Genomic DNA, 26943 nt, shown 5'->3' on the forward strand with positions numbered 1-26943 from the left:
TCTTTGAACCTCATCTAGACCCACACACTTCCATTTTATGTTTTTTTAGACCCGATCAGAGTTTATAATGAGTGTGTATTGCGCTGGTAGAGTGAAGAGAATCTCTTTGATCTCTCTCCCACTCTAGCATTCAGGTGTGAGTTTCTACTTTTCAATATAATTTTTATCTCAAAATGTAGGCATTTTTGTCTTCTTTCAGAAAATGTGCTCATTGTAGCACTAGGACTTTTATTTTTCTAATTCTGTTAATTCTTAAAGCACCAGGAGGTGCCTTCCTGCTCTCATTGACTCCAATGTTAAAATTTGTTCAACCGAATGATCGGAGAGAGATAACGTCATGGTTTTTGAACTTTTTCTACGCAAAAACATTTCTCCATGTTAACCAAACCCTCATAATGCTCAAAGTAAGACATTTCAGCAATACAAGTCATAGTTTTTCCGTGAGAAGGAGTTGTTCCGAAGCATGTTTCTATGCATTTCAGTGACCAATGCTTTAGTTTGACCCACATATGATGAACTGATCTCCATGGCAAACGTTGATTTGTCTCAGCTGCGTAATGAGGTCAAAAGGTCAGTCCTAACAGAACATGGCTGGGAATTGAGGGTTGATGGTACGAGTCCCTGTATGGGGGAGCTGGCCTCTGATTGGCTCTCACAGAGCTGGCCTCTCATTGGCTCACACAGATGTGGCCTCTGATTGGCGCTCACAGAGCTGGCCTCTGATTGGCTCTCAAAGAGGTAGCCTCTGATTGGCTCTCCAGAGCTGCTCTCTCACTGGCACTCACAGAGCTGGCCTGTTGCACAATTTCCGCTTTTTTAATATTCTTTTCAAATATTCAGCCTTTTCATGTTTTTGCACATACTCAGCTTTTGAATATTCCTTTCAAATATTCAGCTTTTTCAAAAGTGTGCACATATTCAGCTTTTTTAATATTCTTTCAAATATTCACCTTTTTTATATTTTTGCAAACTAGCTGTTTTTCACTGTATCGTCATCATTAAAGCATTTACACGTATTTCCACATTAAATGCATTTTCTAGTTCTATCTTTTTTTCATTTGGTCTGTTAATTTTCTCCTCAGGTCTCAGGCCTTACTTTTATCTTAGTCCTGTATACTAATATACAATACTAGTACTTTAAATTAATGTTTGTGCAACTTTCTTTCAGGCTTTTTTAGTTAATTGGTTGGGTTATATTTCAAGGCACCACATGGGACTTGGGGACTGCAGGAAGAGTCAAAGACAGCCAGAGTTGAACTTCCATTTCCTGTTCGACAGTTCAGCACAACAGCATCTGGGCCAGTGCCTTCAAATATTGGTGTCAGCAGAAATAAAGAAAGTATTTGCACAATCAGATCCAGCTTTTCCTATCCTTGCTCTTGGTATAAATTAACATCAAAAATACCTTTGCTGGATTATGTCCAGATTAAGGAAGTTTATTACCAAATGGAGCCAAAAATGTTTTGCAAAAAATTTGTTTTTATACGTATTTTGTTCTGTGATGCTTTTCCATTGTCACAGTGTGGCACTCTTTATCCCTCCATGATCATTATGCATCTCCCCATCAGGCCTGTGTGGAGACTAAGCAGGTGGACAGATGATAGCTGATATGATGGATAAATGGATGGTGGTGATAATTGGGACAGTTTATGTAAAGGGAGCAATGTGGCCGACACACAACAGCTTGATCTCTGCAGGGGAGTATGTTTCAATGGCAGAGAGCGGTGATTCCCAGTATCCGGTATCAGAGGCAGATTTATGAGGCTATACTATACGGACACAAGGTTGTATTTTTAGCACTCAGCAGGCACACAGGTCTCCCTCAGACAGACGGCTGTTGACAGTGATTGGCTGCTATCTGGGTGGCTGTCAATTGAAGAGACAGTTTAGCACATTGTATGCCTCATCGGATTCTTTGGAATGTCACAGACACTCTATGTGTGGTCAGCGCTCAGTGGCTTCCTGGGATTTAGCGTCATTTGAGAATAAGATAAGAAACATAGGTGTGAATATGTGTCAGTTGATGCTGTGTGAGAATATTATCTGAGACTATATTCTTGGAATTTTTGTGCACAGTTTTAATGAATTATAAATGCCTATTTATAAATGTGCGTTTCTATATCAGAATGTGTTTGTGTGTTTGCTTGCAAATGTTTAAATATTTTACAAAGAGAGTATGTCTGTTCACTGATGCTCAGGGTCAAACCCTATTGTAAATGAGACTCTTATCTGATGGCGTCTAACAGCTTTATTAACAAAAGGCTTCCAGGAGGTGTATAAAGACATTAAACACAGAAACAACTGAGTTAACACAGAATGTATCTGTTCTATTTGTTTAGTCTTGTCAGTCACACTTTTGTGCTTCACAAAGGCTTCTTGTTAGGTCAAGATTACTGTGTAAGGAACAGGTCTTGGAGCCTACAGGCCATGTCTGTGATCCATTTAAATCAAAGTAGAAAAAAAATAGTTGTCACTGAATTTCAAAACCTTTATCCCATCATGTTGAAAACATGTTTAAAGAGGAAAGACACTGTCTTCAGAATCTGCCCTCCCATCATCTCTGCACTGGCATTCCAGTGTCATACAGTTTCTGACAGGATTGAGTGTTTTGATACTTTCACAGTGTTTATGTAGTACCTCAAACTGCCTTATAATTAAAAAAAAAAGACACTGAAATCTCAATTTTTACAATATGGGTTCTTTAAGGGGTACAGGTGTCACAAGTTTCATATCTCTTCTGCAGACTATGTCATCTAGGCAGAGGCTTCCCTCAGCCACACCTTGCCCCTCCCAGCCCAAATCCTCCCTGGATCTGCTTTATTCATTACCCGCCTCCCTCCACTGTGCTCCTGCCTTTTTCAGTTAAATATATTGCTCAAAGGAAACAATCATGGGACCTACATGCCTGGCTTTGCTGACTAATATCAATCCCAGATGCACAAAAAATCGTGTGATTTCTCTTCATACTTTCTGCCTTTTCTTAACTTTTGCTGTTCTATTTAAAAGTTAAGAAGTGGATACAATTAATGGAATATGATTAAAAAGTAAGATTTGCGAGAGACTTTGAATATGGCTGTTTGCACCACTGCATCCTCTGCTCTCATCCTTGAGTATGAGCGTGTATGGAGCATGACGTAAGATGGATTAATGACAGAGGCGTTGCAGCTGCCAGGCCACACCTGCTAATTATGTTTGCAGTCATGTTTCTGCTAATGAGCTTTGGATTTATACCTCCTCCAAACAGCAAACCCCAAGAAAGGCTGGAAACATGACAATAGTAAGTAAGTAGTAACAGTAGCTGAATACAGCTATTGTATGAGCGTGTGTCTGCCGGACCCCAACAGTGTATAGTAATGTTGAGCCCACCTACTGTAGAGCATGACTCTGATGTGTGTGGGTTGGAGACTGGAGGAATCAGGCGCCTGGAGCCAAGGTTGCTTCAGGGCTGACCCACTTGTTGAAGGAAACAAAGACCCCAGGGTGTACTGGAGAGTCAGTGTGGCCCTGCCCGACCCCTGGGCGATATGCTTTCATAATGAGATCTGTCCAGACCAGGGGAGCAGGAGATGATGGATGTTGGTTCATCCCGACGCACGGGATGCTGAAAAGAACCGTTCCATTCCTACATGTCTGCAGCTGTGCTGTGATTACTGTGCATACTTTCTAGGGTGGAGGATCAAGGCTTCAACTATGAAAACAAAACAATTCATACTTCCAGTGTACTACTGTTTTCTTTTGAGAAAGACACATGCTACTGGCACGATGAACTGTGCCAGGATATGTGTGCGTGTGTGTGTGTGTGTGTGTCTCAGTTGCAGGTGTGGATATTTTGTTTCTTTCTACGCTTCCTCCCACTCAATGCCTCTACTTGCTCTGTGAAACAGCTTTGCAGAATGTGAGGAAAGGTGGTAGGGTGTGATTTATTTAGTATAGCGCCAACATGCATATCATTACCAAGAAAATATTTGGCTATTTGCACGCATGAGTGCACACATAAATCCACAGTCCCACGCTTAGAAGCTGTTGATTTTAATGGGGGTATATTACGATCAGCTGGAGTGTCATTTTGACATCATCCCAGTCAATTTACAAATTTTGTCTCCACAGATAATTGTGTTGTATGCTTATTACTTTAAATGTAATTATCTGAACACCTAATGCAATTTGAAAGGATGCAGTATCCGTAAACACAGAAAGTGTCATTTGAATTGCTTGAAAGAGCTCAAATCAAGCAATCTGATTTGTTGATAGTCGGGATGACTATAATGACTACATACATACGACAACTATGACATCTATACAAGTATACTACTCATGTGATATTACTAAATTTGAGATGCATTTATGTTATTTGTGAATGGAAAAGCAACTGCATTATTGTGCAGTATGTAATGTTGAAACAAAATGCATTTGTTATGTTTGGTACAAGCACATCTTTATTTATAGACCTATAGGCCTAGAGTTTAATTTGTAGAAAATAATCACAATTTAAATTGCAGTAGCTATATTGGTTCGAAACCCTATATATTTTTGTGATAGTGGGCATACGTCAGTTACTAAATAAATCGTATTTATAAACCACTGTTAAAATGTAATAATACTGTACCTTAGTTGCATCAGTTTGGCCAGATGTGAAAAATGATACGATGCGCTATGCAGGAGGGGGTAAAGGTAAGACAGAGAACGGATTAGGCCAATACCTTCCATACCTGAAGAGATTTGGTGTCTTTGTGTTCTCGTCTTAAAAAGAGATTTAAAGTCTCACCGGTAAAGTATTTTCTTCTTTCTATTTTCTCCCTCCTTTTCATCTCCTTGTATTCTCGCCGTGTGTGCCCGTGTTCGGCCATCTGAGTCACAGCTATTCAGTGCATCCAGCAGACTCTGCAGGAGCCTGTTGTGGTCGGTCGTGTGCCACTTCAAAACAGGAACGTTTTCAATCATCTCGTGCTTATTCCAGAAGTCTCTTTGTGTAGAACAGGTCCAGCCACATTGTCACCGATGTCTGCCTGTATCACTCAACAACTATTAGATAGAAAGAAGAAGCGTGTACTCAGTATGTCCTGGTCAATTAGGGTTTAATGCTGTGGAAACAGTGGTGAAGCAATAGGAAAACCATATGATGAGTCGGGTCTTTTTGTCTGCAGCAATTGTGCTCAAAGCGTTGGAACGTGGCATGTAAGTGTGTGCGTGGATTTTGTTTTTTCTGTATATGAGTTTAGCAGAAACAACAAAAATATTTTAGTAAAGGATTTCAATTACCTCGGGATCATGTTCACGAGTTAGGGGACAATGGAGCGTGAGTTTGGCCGGAGAATCGGAGCAGCGGGGGCGGTGTTGCAGTCGCTCTATCGCACCGTTGTGACGAAAAGAGAGCTGAGCCGGAAGGCAAAGCTCTCGATCTACCGGTCAATCTTCGTTCCTACCCTCACCTATGGTCATGAAAGCTGGGTCATAACCCATAGAACGAGGTCGCGGGTACCAGCGGCCAAAATGGGTTTCTCAGGAGGGTGGCTTGAGTCTCCCTTAGAGATAGGGTGAGAAGTTCAGCCATCTGTGAGGAACTCGGAGTAGAGCCGCTGCTCCTATGCGTTGAAAGGAGCCAGTTGAGGTGGTTCGGGCATCTAGTAAGGATGCCCCCTGGGCGCCTCCCTAGGGAGGTGTTCCAGGCACGTCCAGCTGGGAGGAGGCCTCGGGGAAGACCCAGGACTAGGTGGAGAGATCATATCTCCACACTGGCCTGGGAACGACTCGGGATCCCATAGTTAGAGCTGTTTAATGTGGCCCGGGAAAGGGAAGTTTGGGGTCCCCTGCTAAAGCTGCTGCCCCCGCGACCCCGGATAAGTGGTTGAAGATGAGATGAGATGAGATGAGGATTATTTCTACTTGACGATTAGTTTTCCCCTTTGTCTGGTTATAGTTGTTGTAGTATTAAGAAATAACCTGAAGGTGAAGATAATGATATTTACTTAATTGTTTCATCTATAAATCTTTGTCTCCTATTTGTTGGCATCTGTTGAAGATGACATGCCCACCTGCCAATTGTTTCGACACAATTTTTAACCATAGTGGTTTTGCTTACACATTAGATTCAGCCCTGAAAGGATTTCCTTCCTCTCTTATTTTTTCTGTCACATTGAAAATATTCCCCAAAGCTTCTTCCAATTTACTGTCAGCAGTAGCTGCTACACTCTCCTCTCTTCCTCCCCGCCTCTTTCTCCCTCCTATTCATTTTCTACCTCTCACTCTCCTTCCTCTAAAAAAGCCCCAGTCCCCCACTACCTCCCCCAGCTGCACCTCCCCCAGCTCAGTTTACAAGGAAAGCTCATAGAGATCAGCTCAGTAGTGAGAGTTTTTTTTTTTTTTTTGGCATTCTCAGAGCTACAGAGGCAAGGAGGAGGCTGACGGGAGCAGCCACTGGATTCACGTAGAACCCTGAGTGACTGGTCGAACATTTCTGTGGCCACATGAGAGAATGCTGTCAGGACTGACTCTTCTGCTGCTCGTCTGCCTCCACATGCGTGTGCAGGGGAAGCCGCGGTCACAGGTAGGACCCGCTTCACCTCTGTTGGGTCCTGGAGAATCCTGGGAGAGAGAGTGGGGATTCCCATTGATGCTAACAATCCGGCTGCAAGAGTGGCATTGCATGATGCGTAGCTAAGTTTCTTTAGGACTCTTTGCAGAGAGTTTTTGGAGGCGGTTGATGTGCCCAGCACGCATGTCACTAAGAGAAATTCTGTGCAGTTATTGGACTTGATGATTTGATTATGACTTCTAAATTCAAAGATTTACATGTAAGTAACCCTGGTATCCAATTTTCCGACCAGCACCGGACAGTGTCACCCCATAACTTGAACTGTCAGTGCTGCCCCATGATTCTGTGGTCCATCTACTGAGTGGAAGTATTAACAGTATGGCTGTTTTCACCATGGCTCTGCTCGCTCTGTGAGCAGTTTATTTTTCCACAGCACATTCATAGGCTACTGGGGGGATTAGATTTCCCTCCGAATGGAAGACTCGGTGAGTCAGGCCTGTCCTGGGACTGTAAAGATGTACTTGGAACTCTATTAGGGATAGACTGCAAGCCTGAATTAGCCTGTCGCTGCCTGTGGCTCATCTCAGCTACTTTTAGCTCACCTGTGTTTGCTGATGATTAATGAGGCTGGTGTGAGGTGCCTGAGGCTTTTAATGCAAACTTGGGAAGTGCCAAGGTCTTGATGAGGATGTCTCTGTCAGCTTTATATGACCCTAAACTATATAGCTATCAATTCCATGGGAATGTTGGAATCTTTCAGTGCACAAGATGCAGGTTGAGTTACTCTTGTAATATTTTGTGTTAGCAAAAAACAAATTGAATAAGAGTGGTTTCATGTCTGGAGCAATCAAATTGACAGAAGTCATCACTAATGTTTGATATAATTAGATCAGAGTTAATGCTAACATTAGAAGTTAACACAGTAGTGGACATTGATCCTAATAATGTAGTTTGATCTGACCGTGTGCTGTGCAATCTTCCCATCAGTCTCAACAACTACAGACCAAAGACTGCTGACATTACCTTGTGTACGAATGACTGTGCTCCATCTTATTTTATTTGTAATGTCTATGAAGATGTTGGGTTATCTTTATTTAGAGATCTGTATTTATCTGTAGGTATTTATGTTTTGACACTGGCTTTGCTTCCTTGTTGTGAGGTCTCACAGAACCCACTGCTGTATGTGTAAAAAGTATAATGGTATCAATTTTCCTTTTAATATATTTGGACTTTTCTTATCTTATAAAATCCCAATATGTAGAAAACTACTGAAGTGGAAACCCTTGGCTTTGCAGAGGATGACAAAATACAGAAACGAGCAGGGAAACATCTCATGTGTTTTATGCAATAGGAGCTATGAATGAAGAAATATTATATTCATTTTATTCACCACAAAGTCATTCACAGACTGCGACATAAGGGATTCACAGTACTTATGTTTGGGGTCAATTAGGTCTCAATGAGCAAAATGTTTGGACATGGACATGCAATGGGATCACACCAGCCTTGACGCCAATTTGGTCTAGCGTTGCTGGTACTGTTTTTACCTTGTGAGTGTGTGAGTCTGTGTTATCATGGCAAAATGTTGAGACACCTACTTCGCAGGAACTACCACAGTGGCGGCCTTGAGCATTTTGTCAGGTGTTTATATGTCTATCTGTCCGTCTTTGGACAGATTTTGTCGCTGCAATAGCATCGCAATTGTGCAATATACAGTCACCAAACTTTACAGGTGATATCAAAATGAAGGCTGATTTTAAAGATGGGTGTGGTCTGAGAAAGTCACCCAAAAGTAGAGAAAGGGCAGTTGACCGACCACTCTATGCCCTTTACACCCTCGCTCAGATCACACCCATTTTTCAACTCTTTTCATTTTGATCTAAACTACAAACCTGTAAGACAGACAGAGCTGTTTAACGAGGGTCTGTGGTGACACCTCACAGAACACTGGGGTATCATTGGGGTATGATATATATATATGATGTATCATATATCTGATGGCGCGGCTCATGTCAAAATAACATTGACATAATTTGACACTTGCGTTAACTACATGAAATGTTGAATGTCCTCTTTTTATCATGTCATCAGTCCTTCTTTTTCTGGAAGTTCCCAGTGGGAATCAATTCCATTACCCTGCAGTGTTAATGCCCAGCAGAGACCATTCTGCCATTCTGTTACCAAAACAGTTCATCCAAATCAGAGGAATGATGTCAGGAGAAACCCTATATGTTTTTATGGCTGTAGATTCACCATGCTCAATGCTATTTCTGAGTATTTTACAAGCATGGGAGCCTTTAACGAAGACACTCTGCCCCCTGCCCTGGGCTGTGAGGGCAGATTGTGGTGTGGATGAGGCCTCTTTTTTACTGTTAGGGTCAAAGGTCTCTCCACTCATACCAACATCTCTCTTAACCACTTGGCGGCAAATGCTCATGCTCGCAGCTTGTAGGATATCCTGCAGATATGATAACATGGTGTGAATTTTGACACTTTTAGTCCTGCAAAATGATTAAAATACACTCAAATACAAAAAACAATGCAATTTGTACATTTGTTAGAACAAACAACCGCCACTTGTTTTGTCCTCAGCTCATCTCTTCCTACATTACAATAAATGATCCCAGCTTGTCCATGTTCCCATTTTGGTTTGACACATGCTGCAATCGGTTTCATGAACTTCTGTGTGTGTGGAAAGCTCAGTGATGACTATCCAAAACACCAGAACTTGATTTTCAGTTTGTGGTTACAAACCACAATTAGTCTGCATCTGTAAGTTTGGAGCTATTGATGAAGTCACATCTTCCATGTAGTACATACTGGGCTAGAGTCAGAGCTGGATTCCTCTTGTTTCCACTTAATTTGATTTAAAAGGAAAGTCTTGTAAAATGGGTCTTAAATATGCACTTAATGGAACAAACATTATATTGTGGTAAAAGACTCCCACTAGAAGCTGTCCCAGCTCGTCACCAGTTCATAAAGAAACACAATTGTTCTTGTATAACAGTGTAGAGCTAGGTAGTCCTAGTATTTTTTATTTATATAAGATTAGACTGTTATATGATTCTAACTCTGTTTATCTAAGGTAACATTGGCTGTGGTTAAATCCAATAAAGACTGAGCAGGACAGAGCTAGCATCCAGGAGCAGCTTCCACACAGAGGGGAAATAGAATAGAATAGAAATACTTTATTGATCCCAAGCTGGGAAATTGCAGATACTAAAGAGTGTGTGTGGTAGTCATGGTAGTGGGCTTTTTTAATATAACCTGTAGCCCTTAATCAAATGTGGTGAATGAGGTGCTCTTGTCTTCGCACTGTTACTTCTGTAGGTAGGGGGGCTGTTGGAGCGAATATTGGAAGTCAAATATAAATCAAATAGTAAAAATATTTATAGTAATCAAATGCTGTAATTAATATTCAAATATGTATTTATATTCATGTGTTAGCTGTCATTAGCAAACTCGCCCTTCTCACTACATTACCCACATGCCAAAACAAAATGCTTTTGTCAGGTCTCATCTGATGAATATTAGCGTTTTTTTAAATTACAATATGAAGAAATCATCAGTAGATGCTAGGTGGTATTTACTGAATGTGACTGGCATACTGTGGTGTGAAGCATCTACTACTTAGATCGCTTCACCTGACATATAGCAATGTGTGAATAGTTTTTGGACATTCTTACACAATGGAAAAAAACCAAATAAAGATATATTAATCTCAACAATATGCAAGGATACGAATGAAATATAATTCGACAACGAGTAACCTGAGAGATCAACTGAAAACAATACATCCTGGCAAGCTTACGTCAGGTGATGTAGAGTACGAGGAACGGCAGCTTAATCAGGCAAGAGTTAATGTTACCTTTATTTTTTAATCCCTCCTCCTCAGGTTTTACCAGCTGAGATTGAAACTGATATTCCATCGTGCCTAAGCTTAATTATTACTTGTTACCTGTTGGTCATTTTAAATGTAACGCTGAAATTCCCTCTAGTGGACAGACCATATAACAATTATTTGTTTATAGTGGATAGGTAGATAGTAAAATATTAATAATAGGCTAAAACCTTCAATAACATTATATATATATATATATATATATATATATATATATATATATATATATATATATATATATGGCTGTTCTATTTTTTGTCTTTACCAACTTAATCATTATATCCACATTGCTGAGGATTATTATTCAGAAATACTGATATCAAGTTAATTTTCTTTGGTCAAAAATAAACACTAATATTGGCTGAAACCTGAATCACATCATCATAAAGAGGAAATGTATCTAATATTTTGTACTTTTAGTCCCCCTCAACTCAAAAATATGTTTTTCTTCTTGTTCCTATAGCTCAGACAGACACATTATTGTTTTCATATTTGTTAATGCATGTCTGGAGCGGAACTTTAACAATTTATGTTTCACACAGGATGTGACAGCAAAGCAGAGATAGTCATCGGTTCAGTCAGTTTTATTAGTGAAAATGTCACGTGTGAACCTAATGACAGTGTGGCTTCCACAGATACAGAGTGTTTGAAGTGCTGACAGAAGTAAAAGCAGTGTTGCCTTTACCCACTCATTAAAACCAGTTAAGATCCACAGCATCCCAGCATGTGGGAGGCAGATGTTGTGACAACCACAATGTGCACTTCATATGAAAAACAGGGGGGGTTTATCATACCATAATCTTTTTTCATCCTAATCTAAGCCACTTAAAAAAACCAAACGTATTTAGTCATAATTTTATGTGATTTTTATGTCTATGAGATGTCTGTAAGATCTCAGTAATGCTATTTCCAGACTCAGCGTTGTGTCTTGAGGTCACTTCCACTATAAATTCTTTGTCGTTGGGATGATGTTGCCTCTGTATTCTCAAAGTGAAAGCCAAGTTAGGGCTGTATTGCATTTCCAGATGAGCTGATGTGTCACATCTCACCAAGTCATGATAACTTCATTGGCCATTTGCCAAATAATATTACAATCCTTTTACATGTGAAGAGCTGTAGAAATCCCCAACGTGTTCACGTGTTCCAAACAGTCCCCTTTAACCCCACACTCATAAATATGTTTTAAAATACTGCACTACCTCCATCCTGGGATGTATTTTTACAGTAGGACTACAGATCGTAGCATGCCTTTATTCTCAGAGGTTTACTATGAGAAGTAATGCTAATATCCCACTAGCGTTGCCTGGCAGGAAGTACCCTGACTGTTGACATGAATGAGATAAAAGCATTGTAATGAAACTTATTTTTTAATTTTCCTTACGGAAGTGTAATTGGTATGGTACATTTGAAGGTAGTAAAGACATGTTTTGAGGGAGACAGCAGTCCATGTCTCATGGTGTTTTTTGGTTTGGCTTTTTGCTTTTAGTAGGAAGGCTGAGTGGGGAACCGCAAAGACAGATAAGAAGTTTCTAATGGGATCTGAGTCTCAGCCAACATGGATTCATGTGGATGTAGACTTGGGGGGGCTTAAAAATACATCAAATAAGCCATCAAGATAGTTTTTTCATTGATCAATCATGTTCAGAGAATGCCTGGAGAGACGCTAACAGTCCCAAAGGCCTAACACTGATTATATCTGGGCGGTTCAGTGAATGCACCCAAAATGACATTTTTCTAACCACTAATATTGCTCAAGATAGAACCAAACCTCTACAGTAGAATTTTTAGGGTCCCTACACAAAAAAAACGAAGCACCAACAACAGAGTAAGCAAACCTGGCCGGCTCGCTTAGAATACAAACACATTACTTATAGCCTGACAAGATAGATTTCGTGTGACACCTGAACCTTTGTGATGACATGTTATCGCAAGAATTCATTACATTTAGGTGATGTTTAAGGTCTAGTGTGGCCCCTGGCACTGAGAGTAGTATTGTGGGAACCGCTGGAGAGGACAGAAGCCTGGCATGCTGCTCTGGTCATGGGAAAGAGGCAGCATGTCATGAACTCTGTATTTGTGTTGGGCTATGTCCGTCAAATCCCCTATAAACAACATGACATTGTATTTTGACAAAGTGCCTCACTACAGCCAATTTACCATGTGATTTGGATAAGCCACTTTATTATGACCTCCGCCAAGAAAGTTTATGTGTCTGAGTGGGTTTGTTGGTTTGTTTGTGTGTTTTTTTTCAGCAGGGTTATGTAAAAACAACTGGCCTACCCCTAACTTGGTGGAGGGGTATAATGAGAGAAGGAAGAACCCATAACATGTTGGATCTGAATCACAGTGCAAATACAGAAATCATTTTTCACATTGATTAACATTCTGAAAAGGAGCCTTGGGGAGGTCTGCGCGCTCTGTGTGCCCTTGTAGTTTTTAAAAAATTAAATTTTGAGGATATTGGAAGCTAATGTCTGAAATGTTTGTTTTTCATATTTACTGTATAGTCTGACCAGTGTGGGTTATGTTGGATCCTAAACTTAATAAAAGGCATCACACAGACAGTTAGATATGTTTCAGAGATAGAGGACAAAGGTGACTGAGAGATACATGTTGAGCCTTATGCAATATTTAATGTTCACTACTTCTGTTCTAGTGGGTGAAGTATAGAACCCATGAACATCTGCCGGTTTCAGTCTGTGAGCCTTGGGCTTGATGTGTCTGTCAGTTGCAGATTATTCTGTCTGAGCACCCTAAACATCGGTTGACAGCCTTCACCTGTCACAAGAACTGGTGCCTTCACTTCCTTGCTTTGTAATTTAAAAATACATTCTGTATTTCAGCCCTTAACTCAGGTCTTAGTTACAGTGTGACAAAGTGCTGTGATGCCTGATGATATCCCACTTTACCTGCTTATAACCTTGTCTGACAAAACTTCACAAAAGATTTCAACCACTGCAAAACTAAGGGTCCATCTAAGACAACCAAACACACTCTGTTTGACATTCCAGCACCAAGAAGAGCCTGTTTTCCACCACATCTCAAACTTAATTTAGCTTAGAGGAAAGAAGTTAAAATCCTGCATGTTGCATCTGCCACTGCTGTTGAATTAAGCTTGATATCACTCTGAGCATCAGCGTTGTATCCATATTTGCATTCCTGGTTTGGAGCCACAAACCAGGCCTACTACATGGATAAAAGCACTATTATTGCAACTGTTACATTATGCCAGAGCTGTCAGGTAGATATTTTATTGCCTGTGCAACTGTAAGGAATGATACAAAAGTCTATAAATGTGCCCCAACTTTCTAATAATGGTTTATTTGCTTCATATAAATCTTACTTGCACATATGCACACATTTTTGTGGCATTTTGTCTTTAAATATCACCAATAAATGTATTTTGCTTGTCAGTTTACTCCCTTTAAAACTGCATGAATCAATAAATTAAAATAAACAACTGGTCAGATGACTACTTGTAATGTGAAAGCTGTTGCTCATAGTGATGGACATCTGTTTACACCCCTTAGCTCTGAAGAGCATTTCAGTGTCGTTCTACGAACTACGCCTATTTTCAGTAAAGTAAAATATTAAAGTTATTCCTGTGGTCTAAGGCAGCAAATTAACAACGAATCAACCAAATCCAAAAAGATCTAAAACTGAATTTGTGTGATGTCATCATGTATAAAGTGTGTTGCTGCTCCATTGTGAATAATGTTATAGACACAGAGCACCAGAGGAATGTTCTGAGTATATTAGAACATTTTCTGTTTCACAACTGACAACACTACAGCAGAATAAAAACAAAGAAAATCAGTGTCATTCATAGTTTATGAAACAGCGCTAGACTTTATACTTGATGACATTACAAGTTTGGAGACTTCTCTGGTTTCTGGCTTCGAGAGAGAAGCTCATGCTCACTAATATTGAGTGAACATGAAACCCCCCCCCCCCCCGTAATGTTTTCGTTCCCCTTCCTTCTATTTTTAAGGTCTCCAAATTCACATGACCCAAGAAATAAGTTAAAATAACTTGTTTTTTTAAATTCATTTTAGGACCTGAACCACTCATTGTATGTATTAGCATTTATCCATAGTTCACCTTGCAGCTAATAACCATAACACTAACACTGTGAGTGGAAGCACTGCCATCATTGATCTATTGGCCTGTGGGGGTTAACCCAGTAGTTCAATAAGAAAGGCTAGTCCACACATACACTGGTATTTCTGGAAATAATTTTTTTTCTGAGTTTAGGCCTTTCGTCCACATGCAAACAATGTTTAAGATCACTGAGAACGTATCTTTTGGAAAACTTGCCATGGTGAAGATTTTCATAAAGTTTGTTTTCAGTGCTGTTGCGAAGACAGGCAGCGTTCCCACAGTCATGGAAAAGTCATAGAGTTGGTAGAATCCTTTAAAGATTTGTGAAAGACATACAATTTTGTTGTGTGTTTTGAAATGAAATGTTACAGTAGTCTTCCGTGGATAACCTTCCATGTAATATAACAAAACACCGAATTTATTTTCTGTAGCTGCGGACGTAGCTCTGATACGCATCGATGCGTCACATTGTTTTCTTTACTGTCATATAAGCTTCTTTATTGTCACCCCACGTTCCGACTCTTCGTCCACAGATTAGAGGGTTGCGGCTTACTATTCATACAATAAACACGTGAAGTAAAGTGTACTATACAGTTTTGTTTGTGTTACACTTGTTAAATGGTCATGAACGTTATGTCATGGGTCCTTGAAATGTCATGTAAAAAAGTTTTACATTTTGTCCATGAAAATTTGTGGCTTGTGACAATGTGTGTGTAGTGTGCAGCGTTATGTTCCTTGTGGACGTCATAAACGAGGCGACACTTTGTGCAATGGCGGTCGAGCCAAAACAGTGCTGGTTCTAACTGCTAAATGGATTATTTTTATACAACACATATTTACACATCAATGTTCAGTTACTTTTCCACTATATTGGGGAACAGAGGCATCCAAATGTGCTAGGGAGCAATTGATGCACCATTGCAGCCAGTTATCCCCCCAATAATAACATTTTTTCAGACCTCTGATTGGCCGACATTGTCTTCTTCTTTGCCTGATTGGCCAACATGGCTTTAGGGTTAAAGTCATATTGCTGTCTGTATGTTTGGTGTGCTCTTAAAAGCGCTTCAATAGGTTTTTGCATTTTCATTCGAAAAAGATTAATTTGCAGAGATACCAACAGGACAGGATTTTTTTGAGAACAAGGGAGGGCAAAAGTCCTACTTTGGAGTCTGTGTCTAATTTTAAGTGTCTTCTGTTTTCTTTGAGAAGAAGAAATCTCCAGTGACATGTGCCTTTGGCCATGTGTGAGTTCAGTTTTTACAAAAACACTGCAATATGATGAATTTAACCCAGCTGTATGTTCTGGGACAATACAACCAGGATCTACTTGAAGATATTGTTGTTTTCAGTGTTCATGCGTTGACTTGGAGTCAACTCTACTGTCCTGACACATGAAACCATTACCAGATGAAGGTGGTCTTCATGGACATTTTTATAAAAAAGTCCTGTTATAATTCCACTAAAAAGACCAGATGGCACAAGCCACCCACCCAGCATTAACATGTTCAGAGTAAATAAATTATTTCTGTTGGAATTATTCTGAGAAGAGTTAGCAAGGCTTCTGCTGAGCCGTGGCTGCTTTCATTTGCCCTGACATCAACAGCACCTCATTTATGGGTTCAGAGTTAAGGTCACATAACAGAGACAGCCAGGAGGGCAGATGTGACCATTTGGTGGATTATTTAGGGACAAATCAAAATGTTATGTGCAGAGTTTGTCTTGACAGTTTAGTGATTTCAGTGGTTCAACTGTCCAAATTACTAGAAGTCAAGTTGTCCATTTACCCTCTAATGCTTCCTGCGTTTAAGGCGTAAAGCCTCTTGGCTCTTTCCATATAAGAATAATAAAAACACGTGTGTTAAGTGTCATCCAGAGTCACATGATATTACATTGACAATTCAGATTTGGGTTGAATTAATTTCACTGCTCATTCTCCACTTTTAATTCAGAAATTTTCCCACACATATGGCCAGAGATAACCTCTCACCGTGTCAGGGACTGTTTTATGAGAGGAACATTTTTTTCCTTTTTCAGGCAAAGGCTCCCTAGCTGTTATAATTCTGTTGTTTTAGTTTGGTCAGATTTATGGTGAAAATGGAGATGTTGAGGAGATATTCCCTGGCAGCCATGTCACTAACAGTCCTCCTTAACTGCATTTTTATTTGTTTTCCATGGTAGACTTATTGTAGCTTCTTAAAATGTCCCATAATAAATGTTAGCATGCACAATGTAGTCCTTTATTTTGCTGGCCTGTATTCTGAGTGGTTTTATATTCACTGATTTTACCATGGCTTTATTCAGCCCCATGCTGTACTGAAACTTAATTCCACTCTGGCCAAAGAAGGTTTAGGTTTTATTTTTATTTCTTTTCTTAGTTTGCTGTTTTTTCTCTCATCACTTATTTCCTGTGTGGAAGGAGGCACTTGTTTGTTTTGGCCCAGGTTGGGTTTTGGCCCAGAACGCAGTGAGCTGCTACGGGTGAGGGAGTGCCAGACTCTCCTCTTCACTTCACCCCAACTGCTGCAGTCCACCACTGGCCACCATTTCCCCCCCTTTCTCTGACGCTTTCCATCACTTTACTTTACCATACTCCACCTCCTTGTCCTCTCCTTGCTCTCTGTCCTTCCCTCCAGAGACTAATGGCCGCTCTAGCAAAGCTAAACCAATGGAGATGACAACAATTTGAATGACTTATTATAAAAAAAGGGCATTTTCATTCGTCTTCAAGGTTAGGTTGACTATGACTACATGCAATGCTCAGCAGCCCCCTATTGGCCTATGTTGTTGAAGTAGTTGTCATATTTAAAATGTTTTAGTTACTAATATTGTGACCAAACATTCATAGCTCTGAGGGAAATCGCTTGCATAACAAGACAGAGCAAGAGGAATATGTCAGCTTCAATCAGGGAATACACAAGCCATGCGAGAGCTGCAAGCTGAAAAGAAGTCCTAGATAATGGCTGCTGTCCAATTCCAGAAAGCCTTTGTATGATTTACCCCACGGTGCCCACTTTGTTGGTTTCCCTATTGGCGACTGCGGCCTGCTTGGGACTTCCCCTGGCACTGCAGTAACCACAGTCCAGTGTGTTTGAGCGTACAATAGCTCACTGGGACCAGTTTTGGCTGCACCACCACCTGTGCACAGCGAGTTGCTATTACTGCTGGTTTGAGGGAATTTATGGACTGCTGATGTTAACTGTTCTATTTTTAACTGTGCCCAGGTTTCCTGTAATTTATTACCACCTATGTGACACAGAAAATTCACACCCTGAAATTAAGGAGGGAAATTATGGGATCAGTTCAAAGACAGAACGCCAAAATGACGCCTTCTGGAAAGTAACAAGATCCCTGCAAATTAGTTTTTCTATTATTGTAGTTAATGGTGTGAGTTCACTTTGCAGGTGCAACTTGGCCAAGTGTTGTAAATATAATTTTTCATGCCCAATTAACTCTTTTTGTTTGACCAAGAATAGCTGACGTATGTGCACACATCACATTAATCTTAAACAGCTGTTTTATTGAACACAGCACAATTTGAACACCTCAGCTGTTTCACTCTGCAATGGCCGTCACTCCACACTTCTTCATTTAAATGTTCTTTTTTTCTCTTTTGTCTCAAAGAGTCTTGGCTGTGATGAATATCTCGGATCAGGAAAGGTGATGGACGTTTGTGGCGTTTGTGGAGGTGACAACACAACCTGTAGGCTGGTCTCCGGAGTGTTTAAACACAGTTTAACCAAGATTGGCTACCACAAGATAGTGGAGATCCCAGAGGGAGCCACCAACATCAACATCACGGAAATGGTGAAGAGCAGAAACTACCTAGGTGCGGAAAAGAAAAAAGAAAAACGCTCATCACATTGATACAAAACCTCACAGCACCAGTTCACTGTTCCCAATCATGTTTGTAGTTTGTGTAATTCAAGCTACTGTTTTACATACATGTTACTGAAGTAAACTACCAGTAGAACAAAAACAGCTTTACCCTGTTGGATTGAAAACAAGCTAGTTCAGGCAGCCAACTTACTTACATACTCTTCATACTGTAACATACCGTATATCCAACACACCTTTTTCATTATATAAGTAAGAAGTCAGTAATCTGCTTTCACAGCACCCACTTGAAAGCTGTCATCACTTGCTGGTCATTTAAAAAAAACGACAATACCGGTACCAACACCAAAACCCTCAGTGATACGGATACCCAGTTGTGTCAGTAGTAGAGTGCTTCATTTGATACCTTATTTTTCTACTTCATTCGACCCCCATTCTATGAATTAAAGCATTCAGTTGCCTAAAATGCCACCACAACTCCAAACCATTTTTAACACAAATACATTTTCAAAGTGTTCAAATTACTTTTAATGTTTTGGTGGCATCTTGGCATGCTGAGTTTGTCTAAGAGCAGGGTTTTTCACTCTGTGTTGCTAAATAGTCTGAGAGGTTAGAAATGCTTCAAAATCGAAGAATTTTGTGAAGTTTTCATTTAATTGCAGGGTAGAGTCCAGTTCAAGCTGAATGGCAGAAACACCTGCATATATAGAAGTCCTGATGCATCGTTATGGACTTATATCCCACTTTTATGTTCGGCTCTGAGCTGGTAAATCTCAGTTACTTTTATATTTTGATCTAAATTATTTTTTCAATATGATTAATCCCCTTGGGAAAATAGAGAGTTTCAGTTTCCTTATCCAGATTTACAGTTTCATCAGTTGCAGTCTGCTGTAGAGCTCTGCCTTATTATGTTACCGCATTATGTTACAGGTAAAAAGTAAGACAGCATTAGGGAAAATATGGTTCATGGAAAGTCATGGTATAAATAATTAGATTATAGATGTATGTGATAAGTTTACATTTGACAGTTGTACTAGTTCCAGCTGTGCAAGCAGCAGCTTGTAAAATTAATGACATCAGTCTGATTAAAGGTAGATCCGTGTAATTTTTCAGGATTTCTCCACCACGGCGCTTATATTACCACCCACCATTGGTGCAGCCTTTCATCGGAGCCTGTGAATGAAACACACTACACAGATAATTGGCATCTTTATAGAGGCGCAACAGTGGGACACTAGTGGGTTATTTTCAGAAGTGACTGTTGGAATGTCAGACATTGTTTAATGAGAGCTATGCCCCGACTCAGCAGGAGGTTCGGAGGGAGAGGGGGAACAGCCCCGTCTCTCGAGGAAAGTGCATAAACACGCTTTCATTAGAGGATCTTACTCCTCAAGCCTTGCTTTCCTTTTTAATTATAGTGAGGAATTTCACCACTCTGTACAAAAAAAAGGAAGAGAAACACTCGGAGCACTGAATCCATAGCCACTGAGAATGGATTCAGTGGCTACTTTTCAAATCCCAACTACTTGGATGCCGAGTACACTCTGCTTTCTTTAATCTGAGCTGGCCATTTAGACACACACAAGTACACAGTTATGCTCTTTTCACTTTAACAATTTAAGAAACTGTGAAAAATGTCCTCAATAAACAAGAGTCATCTTAAAATACTTTTTAAAATTGATGATGAGGGTACAAAACTCCAGTCAGCAGCATTTCCCCTAAAATGGATATGTTGGTTTTAAATTGCAAACAAGAATATGAGACGTCCCTGATTTTCCGTCAATAGGCCTCTGTTCTAAACTGTGCATCTCTAATGTGCTTTTAGTTGTCCAAACACTCTTTTACAAGCCTGTCTAACGTTACACCTCTAATGCTTTTCTAATGGCCTCTTGCACTTAATCCATGAAATCAGTGGAAAACATTTTTGGAAGATTTTGTTACAGGATTTGCATGAAAGATTTGCCAGCACAAACAGATTGTCACGTTCATAAAGGACGTTTCTTTGGAAGTGCACGTAAGAGCATTCCTTACAGTAGCTACAATTACTTTTTTGTGTGGAGAAAATCAGTGTCCGAGCTTTTTTTTCTTTTCTCTCTTTTTTTTTTACTACAGTTCTCATTATGTTTAAATGGTTTTACATTAAACAATAATTATGTGGAAGTGGTTGTGGCAGTATTTTCCTTTTCGTTTGAGCTCAGGGCTGTCAGTGGTGATTGTGTGGTTGTTCTCTCTGTACCTTCCAGCTCTCCGAAGCCGATCAGGGCGATCCATCATTAATGGAAACTGGGCTATTGACCGGCCAGGGAAGTATGAAGGAGGGGGGACCATGTTCACCTACCGCCGACCAAACGAAATCAGAAGCACAGCTGGGGAGTCCTTTCTCGCTGAAGGGCCCACCAATGAGATCCTGGAGGTTTATGTAAGTAACAAATCAACTCGGACTTCCAGATACTTTAAGTTGTGATTCTCCTTCTCTTTTATTCATATTGGCTTAAAGATACAAAACTAAATAATTTTTTTCTCATACCGTCTCTGATTATGCGGCTGTCTCTTTAAGACCCCCCTGAAAAAGCCCAGTCTGCTCTGATTGGTCAGCGTTTCTGGGTCTTTCCATATCTTACACTGTCATTTCAACTTAAATGTATTTTCTGCTTTATACATATAGTATAGTTGTGACATCATAGCCGTAAAGAATGTCCTGACGGCTCGTTTAAAGGCACAGTTTCTAAATACATGTTGATGGAACGTTTCGTAACGTACACAGTTTTTATGTAGCACCTTGTCCTGCTTTATAATACAAAAAACATGGACATCTCACTTATACACATTATTCACAATATGTGATCTTTAAGTTTGAAACTAAAGTTTGTTATTGTATGCTCACCTTTTATTTTACAAGAACACCTAAAATAAATATAAGGGCGGCAGTGGCTCAGTAGTAGAGTGGGTCTTCCTTCATTCGAGAGAGTGGCGGTTCGATCCCCAGCTCGCCCGGTCCGCATGTTGGAGTGTCCTTGGGCAAGACATTGAACCCCAAATTGCTCCCCGTGCTGTGCATGGGAGTGTAAATGTGGTGTGAATGGTTAGATTAGATGGTATGTAGATGTCCACTGCCATCAGTGTGAATGTCTGTGTGAATGGGTGAATGTGACAAACACTGTGAAAGGGCCTTGAGTAGTCAGAGGACTAGTCAGAGGACTGAAACAAAGTCCATTTACCTCTTTAAATATTTGAAGGTGAATATTATTATTTTATGGTTATTACTAAGTCTCATCTACTTTGCCTCAGATGATCTTCCAGCAGCCGAACCCTGGTGTTCACTATGAGTACATTCTCCCCTCTGAGAAACCAGTCAGCCCTCAGCAGCCAAACCGTGGACCAGAGGGTAAATTGTACACTTTGCAACTGTTTGTTACCAAAGCTTCGTCTGATTGCTCAATACACTTTATAGGCAAAACAATTGATAAATTAAGAGTTAATGATGTATTTAATTTCACAGTACCAATCAGTTCTCCACAGTGACTCCAATCTACGTTTCTTAGTTCTCTTAAGTCATGTGTCTATGTCTTAGGGAACGCTGTGACTAGACAAGGTGGATATGACAATCCCAGCAACACTCGCCAAGAAAACTTTAATCCAGCAGGTGGGGGGTGGGACACTCCTCGTCTCCCCGACAACCAGCTTCCCGCCATACAGCCACCCAGACGCGCAAAAGAGTACAACTGGAAACTGGCTGGTGCTACAGAGTGTAGCGCCTCCTGTGGCAAAGGTCAGTCAAACTATTTATATTTTAACTTAATACTTTCTTTAAACACAGAGGATGATGACTCCAGTTACCTTTCATTTGTATACAGATAATTTTTTTCAGATCTTAAAATTGAATATCTGCTTTGTGTTAATGTTAGGGTTCAGATACTCCATCTTCCACTGTGTCTCCCGGCTGAACCATGGCCAGGTATCAGACGCTTTGTGTGACAGCAGCAGCAGACCGACTCCACAGGAAGAGGCCTGCAACTTGCAGCCCTGCCCAGCCTTGTGAGAGACCACACACTGCTGAATACTTCTAAATTGTTCAGTCAAAGAGAAAGTTCACTTAATAGCATACTCACTTGTTATGTTATGATGACTATACATTTCAAGTTGTTGAAAAAGCACTGTGATTGACTGAGAGGACTGAGTTTGACCCAAGAAGATACTGTCTTAATGTACCTTGGCTTCTCGTCTGAAATGTATCAACATCTGATTTGGGTTCATGTCCTTGGAAGTTTCGACTTATTGAACACAAAGCTTGCTCAACTATTATTACTCCAAATAGTGTAGAAAAACAAGATTCAAACATTTTCCTCATTCTCTTAGGTGGCCACAACACGTCGTCATATGAACAAATCTCAGTATAAACATGCTAAACACTGCAAGAATACCCTCTTAACACCAATCTTGTGATTTTCCCCTGAGCAGCTGGGATATCGGAGAGTGGTCAGAATGCAGTAAGACCTGCGGCCTGGGCATGCAACACCGACAGGTCCTGTGTCGCCAGATTTACGCCAACCGCACCCTGAACGTCCACACAAGCCGCTGTCGACACTTGGAGCGTCCCGAAATCACCAGCACCTGCCAGCTGAAGATCTGCAGTGAGTGGCAGATACGCTCGGAGTGGACCGCTGTGAGTGGTAGCTGTCAGTCACAATGTGACTGCATCGCATTATTACATCCACTTACTGTTTTACACCTGTTTACATCTTTGTACACATACTGTATCATGACAGATTTATTTCTTTGATGCATCAACTTTTTTTTTAAGGACAGTTGGAGTCAGGAGATGGTTAGCTCAGAGTGTACATGTCAAAATGACAAGAAGTGGTTTTACTGTACGAGGGTTATATGCAGAACTATTTCTTGGCCTGGCTTTTTGACTTCTGGAGTCTCAGCTGGTTTCTTGGAAACCCTCACTGTGACAACAAGACTCCAGGAAACCACTGTGCTTGGCCAAGTAATATTCTAACACATAACTCCCTTATAATCACAACCTGTCATTGTTACACTTTGGTATTTATATTACAATGACAATGTGAAAACAATGTGACTATGTTGCTCGTAGTGAGGTAACTACGGATAATTGTGACCTCAAATCTGCTGCTCGCCTCGGCTTTAAGGAGCTTTATATTGAGTTTCAGCTGTCCAACGTAACTGCTGTTGTTCATTCTCACCGCTCATAAGTGTATCTCACAAAATATAATATCCTCCTTAACTCCTTTAAATTTAGTGATGACTGTTAACAGAGTGAGCATTCAGGCACTGAGTACTTGGGTAGGCAGGAGTGCCCGATATATTTCCTCTATAAGCTCTGCAGGGCATAAAGAAGATATACAGTCACTCTCCAAAACACATTGGAAGGAAGCAGCCCACCTAGGAAGTCTCTCCAGCAGCGCTTACCTCCACTATACAGTGTTAACCATGTGGCCTGTGTCTCCATAGTGTTCGGTGCCTTGTGGGCTGGGTCAGAGGTCACGAGAGGTCCGCTGTGTCAGCAATGTGGGCGACTTTGTTCCTGATGAGGAGTGCAACATGAATCTGCGGCCCATCGATGTAGAGAACTGTGACATGGGATCCTGTGCCAAGAGCTGGTTCTACACCGATTGGGGCAAGAGGGTAACTTTCATTCATTTATAACAGTGGTAGTCATTGTATACGTCTATTTTCATGCATCCAGCAGCTGTTTAAAATCCAGATAATATATTGATCTTATAATATAGAATTTGATGGATACAAAGAAAGCATCAGTAGATTAACCTTCCCTGAGGGGTCAGGGTGCACAAGAGGCAGAGGCATAGGGGATCGTCCGTTGTTCTTGCTGTAGAATGATCATGAAGGGAAAGTGTGAAGAAAGGAAATGAGTAAATTACAAGAGATTTATGACTTAATATAGAAGATAATGTGATGCTGAGGGTTTTTTCTTTTTGTTTTCAACTAAGATTAGATGGCCACAGGAGAAAAGATCAGACTGGGAGATAAATTACCAGTAGGTCACTGCAACACATCTTTTTGTTTCACAGTGCTGCAGATACGACGAGCCACTGATGAACCGCAAAGTTATGGGAGATATAGATTGTTCAAAAGCAGGCAATATTCTTAGTAATATATCTTGCCAAAACAGGATGTGTACTGACAGACTTCATAGAATAAAAGCGCACACACTGATGTGTTTTAAATGGGTTTAAGTTTGTAAATGGAAAAAAAAGTTGCCAGTAAGCTGCTGATTGGTGAACAACATGATTTGTAAAGTGCATTTACTCCACAGTGCTCAGCTGAATGTGGGATGGGTGTACGAACCCGGGGAGTCCTCTGTCTAACCAACCACATTGGCAGCCTTCCTCTGGAGGGGTGTGGCAACGAGCGGCCGGCGGACTCTCAGGTCTGCAACAATGGCCCCTGTGAGAGTCGCATCGAGTGGTTCGCAGGCCCCTGGAGCCAGGTATGAGGATGACAGAAGGTCACGCTAGGCTCAAGAGGAAGTTGTCTGGTGCAGCTAAATTTTGGGGATTTTACAGTGATTTTAGTGTTAACATGTTTCCTGTCTCAATTTTTGCACTGTGTAATTGACTCCATATGATCTCTGTGCTACTGTTGCATGTGCCCCAGTGCTCTGCAGAGTGCGGCGCAGGCAGCCAGCAGAGGTCAGTGGTGTGTCTGATAAAGTCAGACGAAGGGTTCACGGTCATGCCCCCCTATGAGTGCTCCTCCCTGGATCGGCCCCTCAGCCAGCAGAGCTGCAACCTCAAGGCCTGTGGAGCAAAGTGGTACCACACTGACTGGAGTGCTGTGAGTAAAATTTGAAACTCTCTCCCCTTTTAATGTTCAGATGCCCCAAGGCAAGGCATCTACTCCCTACTACTCTTACTGACTGATTCAGGCTGATAACCTGGGTAGCTCCTGTTAAGAAATCTCTCAAGGTCTCGCCTATTTTTACTGCGTCACACGTGCGGTTTACAGCAAAGAAACAGTGAAATGTTTTTTTTGACAGTCACATTATTCTAACAGTGCTTTCACTACAGTTTCAATGTGTACATATGTAGAATATGTCACAGACATGACCATGAACTTAACACTTTATGTTTCTGTTTTGTTTCTGTGAACAGGATATTAACCTTTTCTCTCTAAAAAAAATAAAAAGGACATCTATAATGAAACTAAACATTCTATAATTAAAAGCCATTATCATAGGTAAACTCAGTGTAGAAAGGCAGGCAGCGAGGTAGCTGCCACACTGCTCATGTTAGATGTTCGGCTTGGTAACTGTGCCCCACTGTTATGCTTTACATTTATAAAACATATAAGTCAAAATTTTAATTTTACAATATGCATGGAATTGTTCAGTTTTACAGCTTTGTGTAAAATAACAAGGCTGTTGTGGTTGTTCTCACAGAGCAGGCTACAGTTCATTTTCCACATTAAGACATACACGTTACATTATCTCGACCTTTCATCCACTTTAACAGTCCATTAAATCTGGCCTTTGCGGGCTCTGCACTAAACACGTTATTATCAGATTCTGGCAACTATGGAAAATAACAGAGGGCTCTGTGTCTTCTCTGGAACCCCCTGGCCATCTGTCTTTAGCTTTGCATCATCTGGTCTTGTTTGCGTAGCACTACTTCTTTAATCCGGTTACCTCCTGAGAGCAGATCCTGTGGAGAACCAATCGAAACATTAAAAGAAAAAAAAAAAGACCTCAACTGAGTCGCAAATAAAGACCAAACCATATTTATAAAGACCTGAGACATTTTATGACCTTAAATACTGAAAATCTAATATAAGACTTTATAAGGATCCGTGGGAAATGCATCTCTTGTGAAATAACTACATAACTTTGGCAAATACTGAGTCTATGGAAGATCCCATCACTCATAATGAGAATCTAATGGAGAAAATAAGTTTCCAGGCTTTAAAAGGTTCAGAAAAGTAGCAGCATCCAACTTTAGGATGGCGTTTCATTACGTGCTGTCACTGACCCTGTCCTTCCAGTGTTCAAAAACATGTGAGGGAGGTTACCGCGTGCGGGAGGTGCGCTGCCTGTCTGACGACATGCTGTCCAGCGATGGCTGCAAGGAGCAGCCGAGACCGGCAGAGAAGGACGACTGCAACCCAGAGCCCTGCATACCTAGCATAGGTCAGTCATCTCCTGACATGTTATCTGGAATGTAACTGACTCTCTGATGATTTTAGCATTGTTAAGAAAACAAGGGTCATTATTGTGACTGTAATGCCCAGCTTTGGAACTAGTGCCATAAGAAGTAGATGAGTATTGCTCTGTGTCATCGCTGAATGCTTGAAGTGGAAATTAGACCTTGAGCTAGGTGTTGAACCCCAAACTTGAGTCTGTTCAATTCAATTCAATTCAATTGATTCAATTCATTTTTATGTATTGTGCCAAATAATATTCGACAGTAGAAGTTCCCCCATCCCCTTTCACAACTTTACTAAGGGTCTATTGTCATGTGTTTTTAGTCAGCTCTCTCTTGGTTGGATGTGTGTCATATATTATTTGCTGCAACCTATTAAACCTTATTTTTGTTTC

General features: G+C 40.6%; 1 protein-coding gene across 1 annotated transcript in view; it reads left to right on the forward strand.

The window, feature by feature from the left end:
• The window catches only part of thsd4 (thrombospondin type 1 domain containing 4), a 49463-nt gene that overhangs the window by 21036 nt on the left and 1484 nt on the right, over positions 1–26943 (forward strand). Inside the window, exons 8-17 of the mRNA XM_083914048.1 lie at positions 18156–18360; positions 20612–20787; positions 21657–21753; positions 21940–22137; positions 22274–22403; positions 22827–23031; positions 23844–24017; positions 24667–24840; positions 25008–25187; positions 26391–26535. Of these exons, the coding sequence (XP_083770174.1) occupies positions 18156–18360; positions 20612–20787; positions 21657–21753; positions 21940–22137; positions 22274–22403; positions 22827–23031; positions 23844–24017; positions 24667–24840; positions 25008–25187; positions 26391–26535 (1684 nt within the window). The remainder of the gene's footprint in view (positions 1–18155; positions 18361–20611; positions 20788–21656; positions 21754–21939; positions 22138–22273; positions 22404–22826; positions 23032–23843; positions 24018–24666; positions 24841–25007; positions 25188–26390; positions 26536–26943) is intronic.

The sequence above is a fragment of the Echiichthys vipera genome (assembly GCF_963691815.1).
Source record: "Echiichthys vipera genome assembly, chromosome: 1".
NCBI lineage: Eukaryota > Metazoa > Chordata > Actinopteri > Perciformes > Trachinidae > Echiichthys > Echiichthys vipera.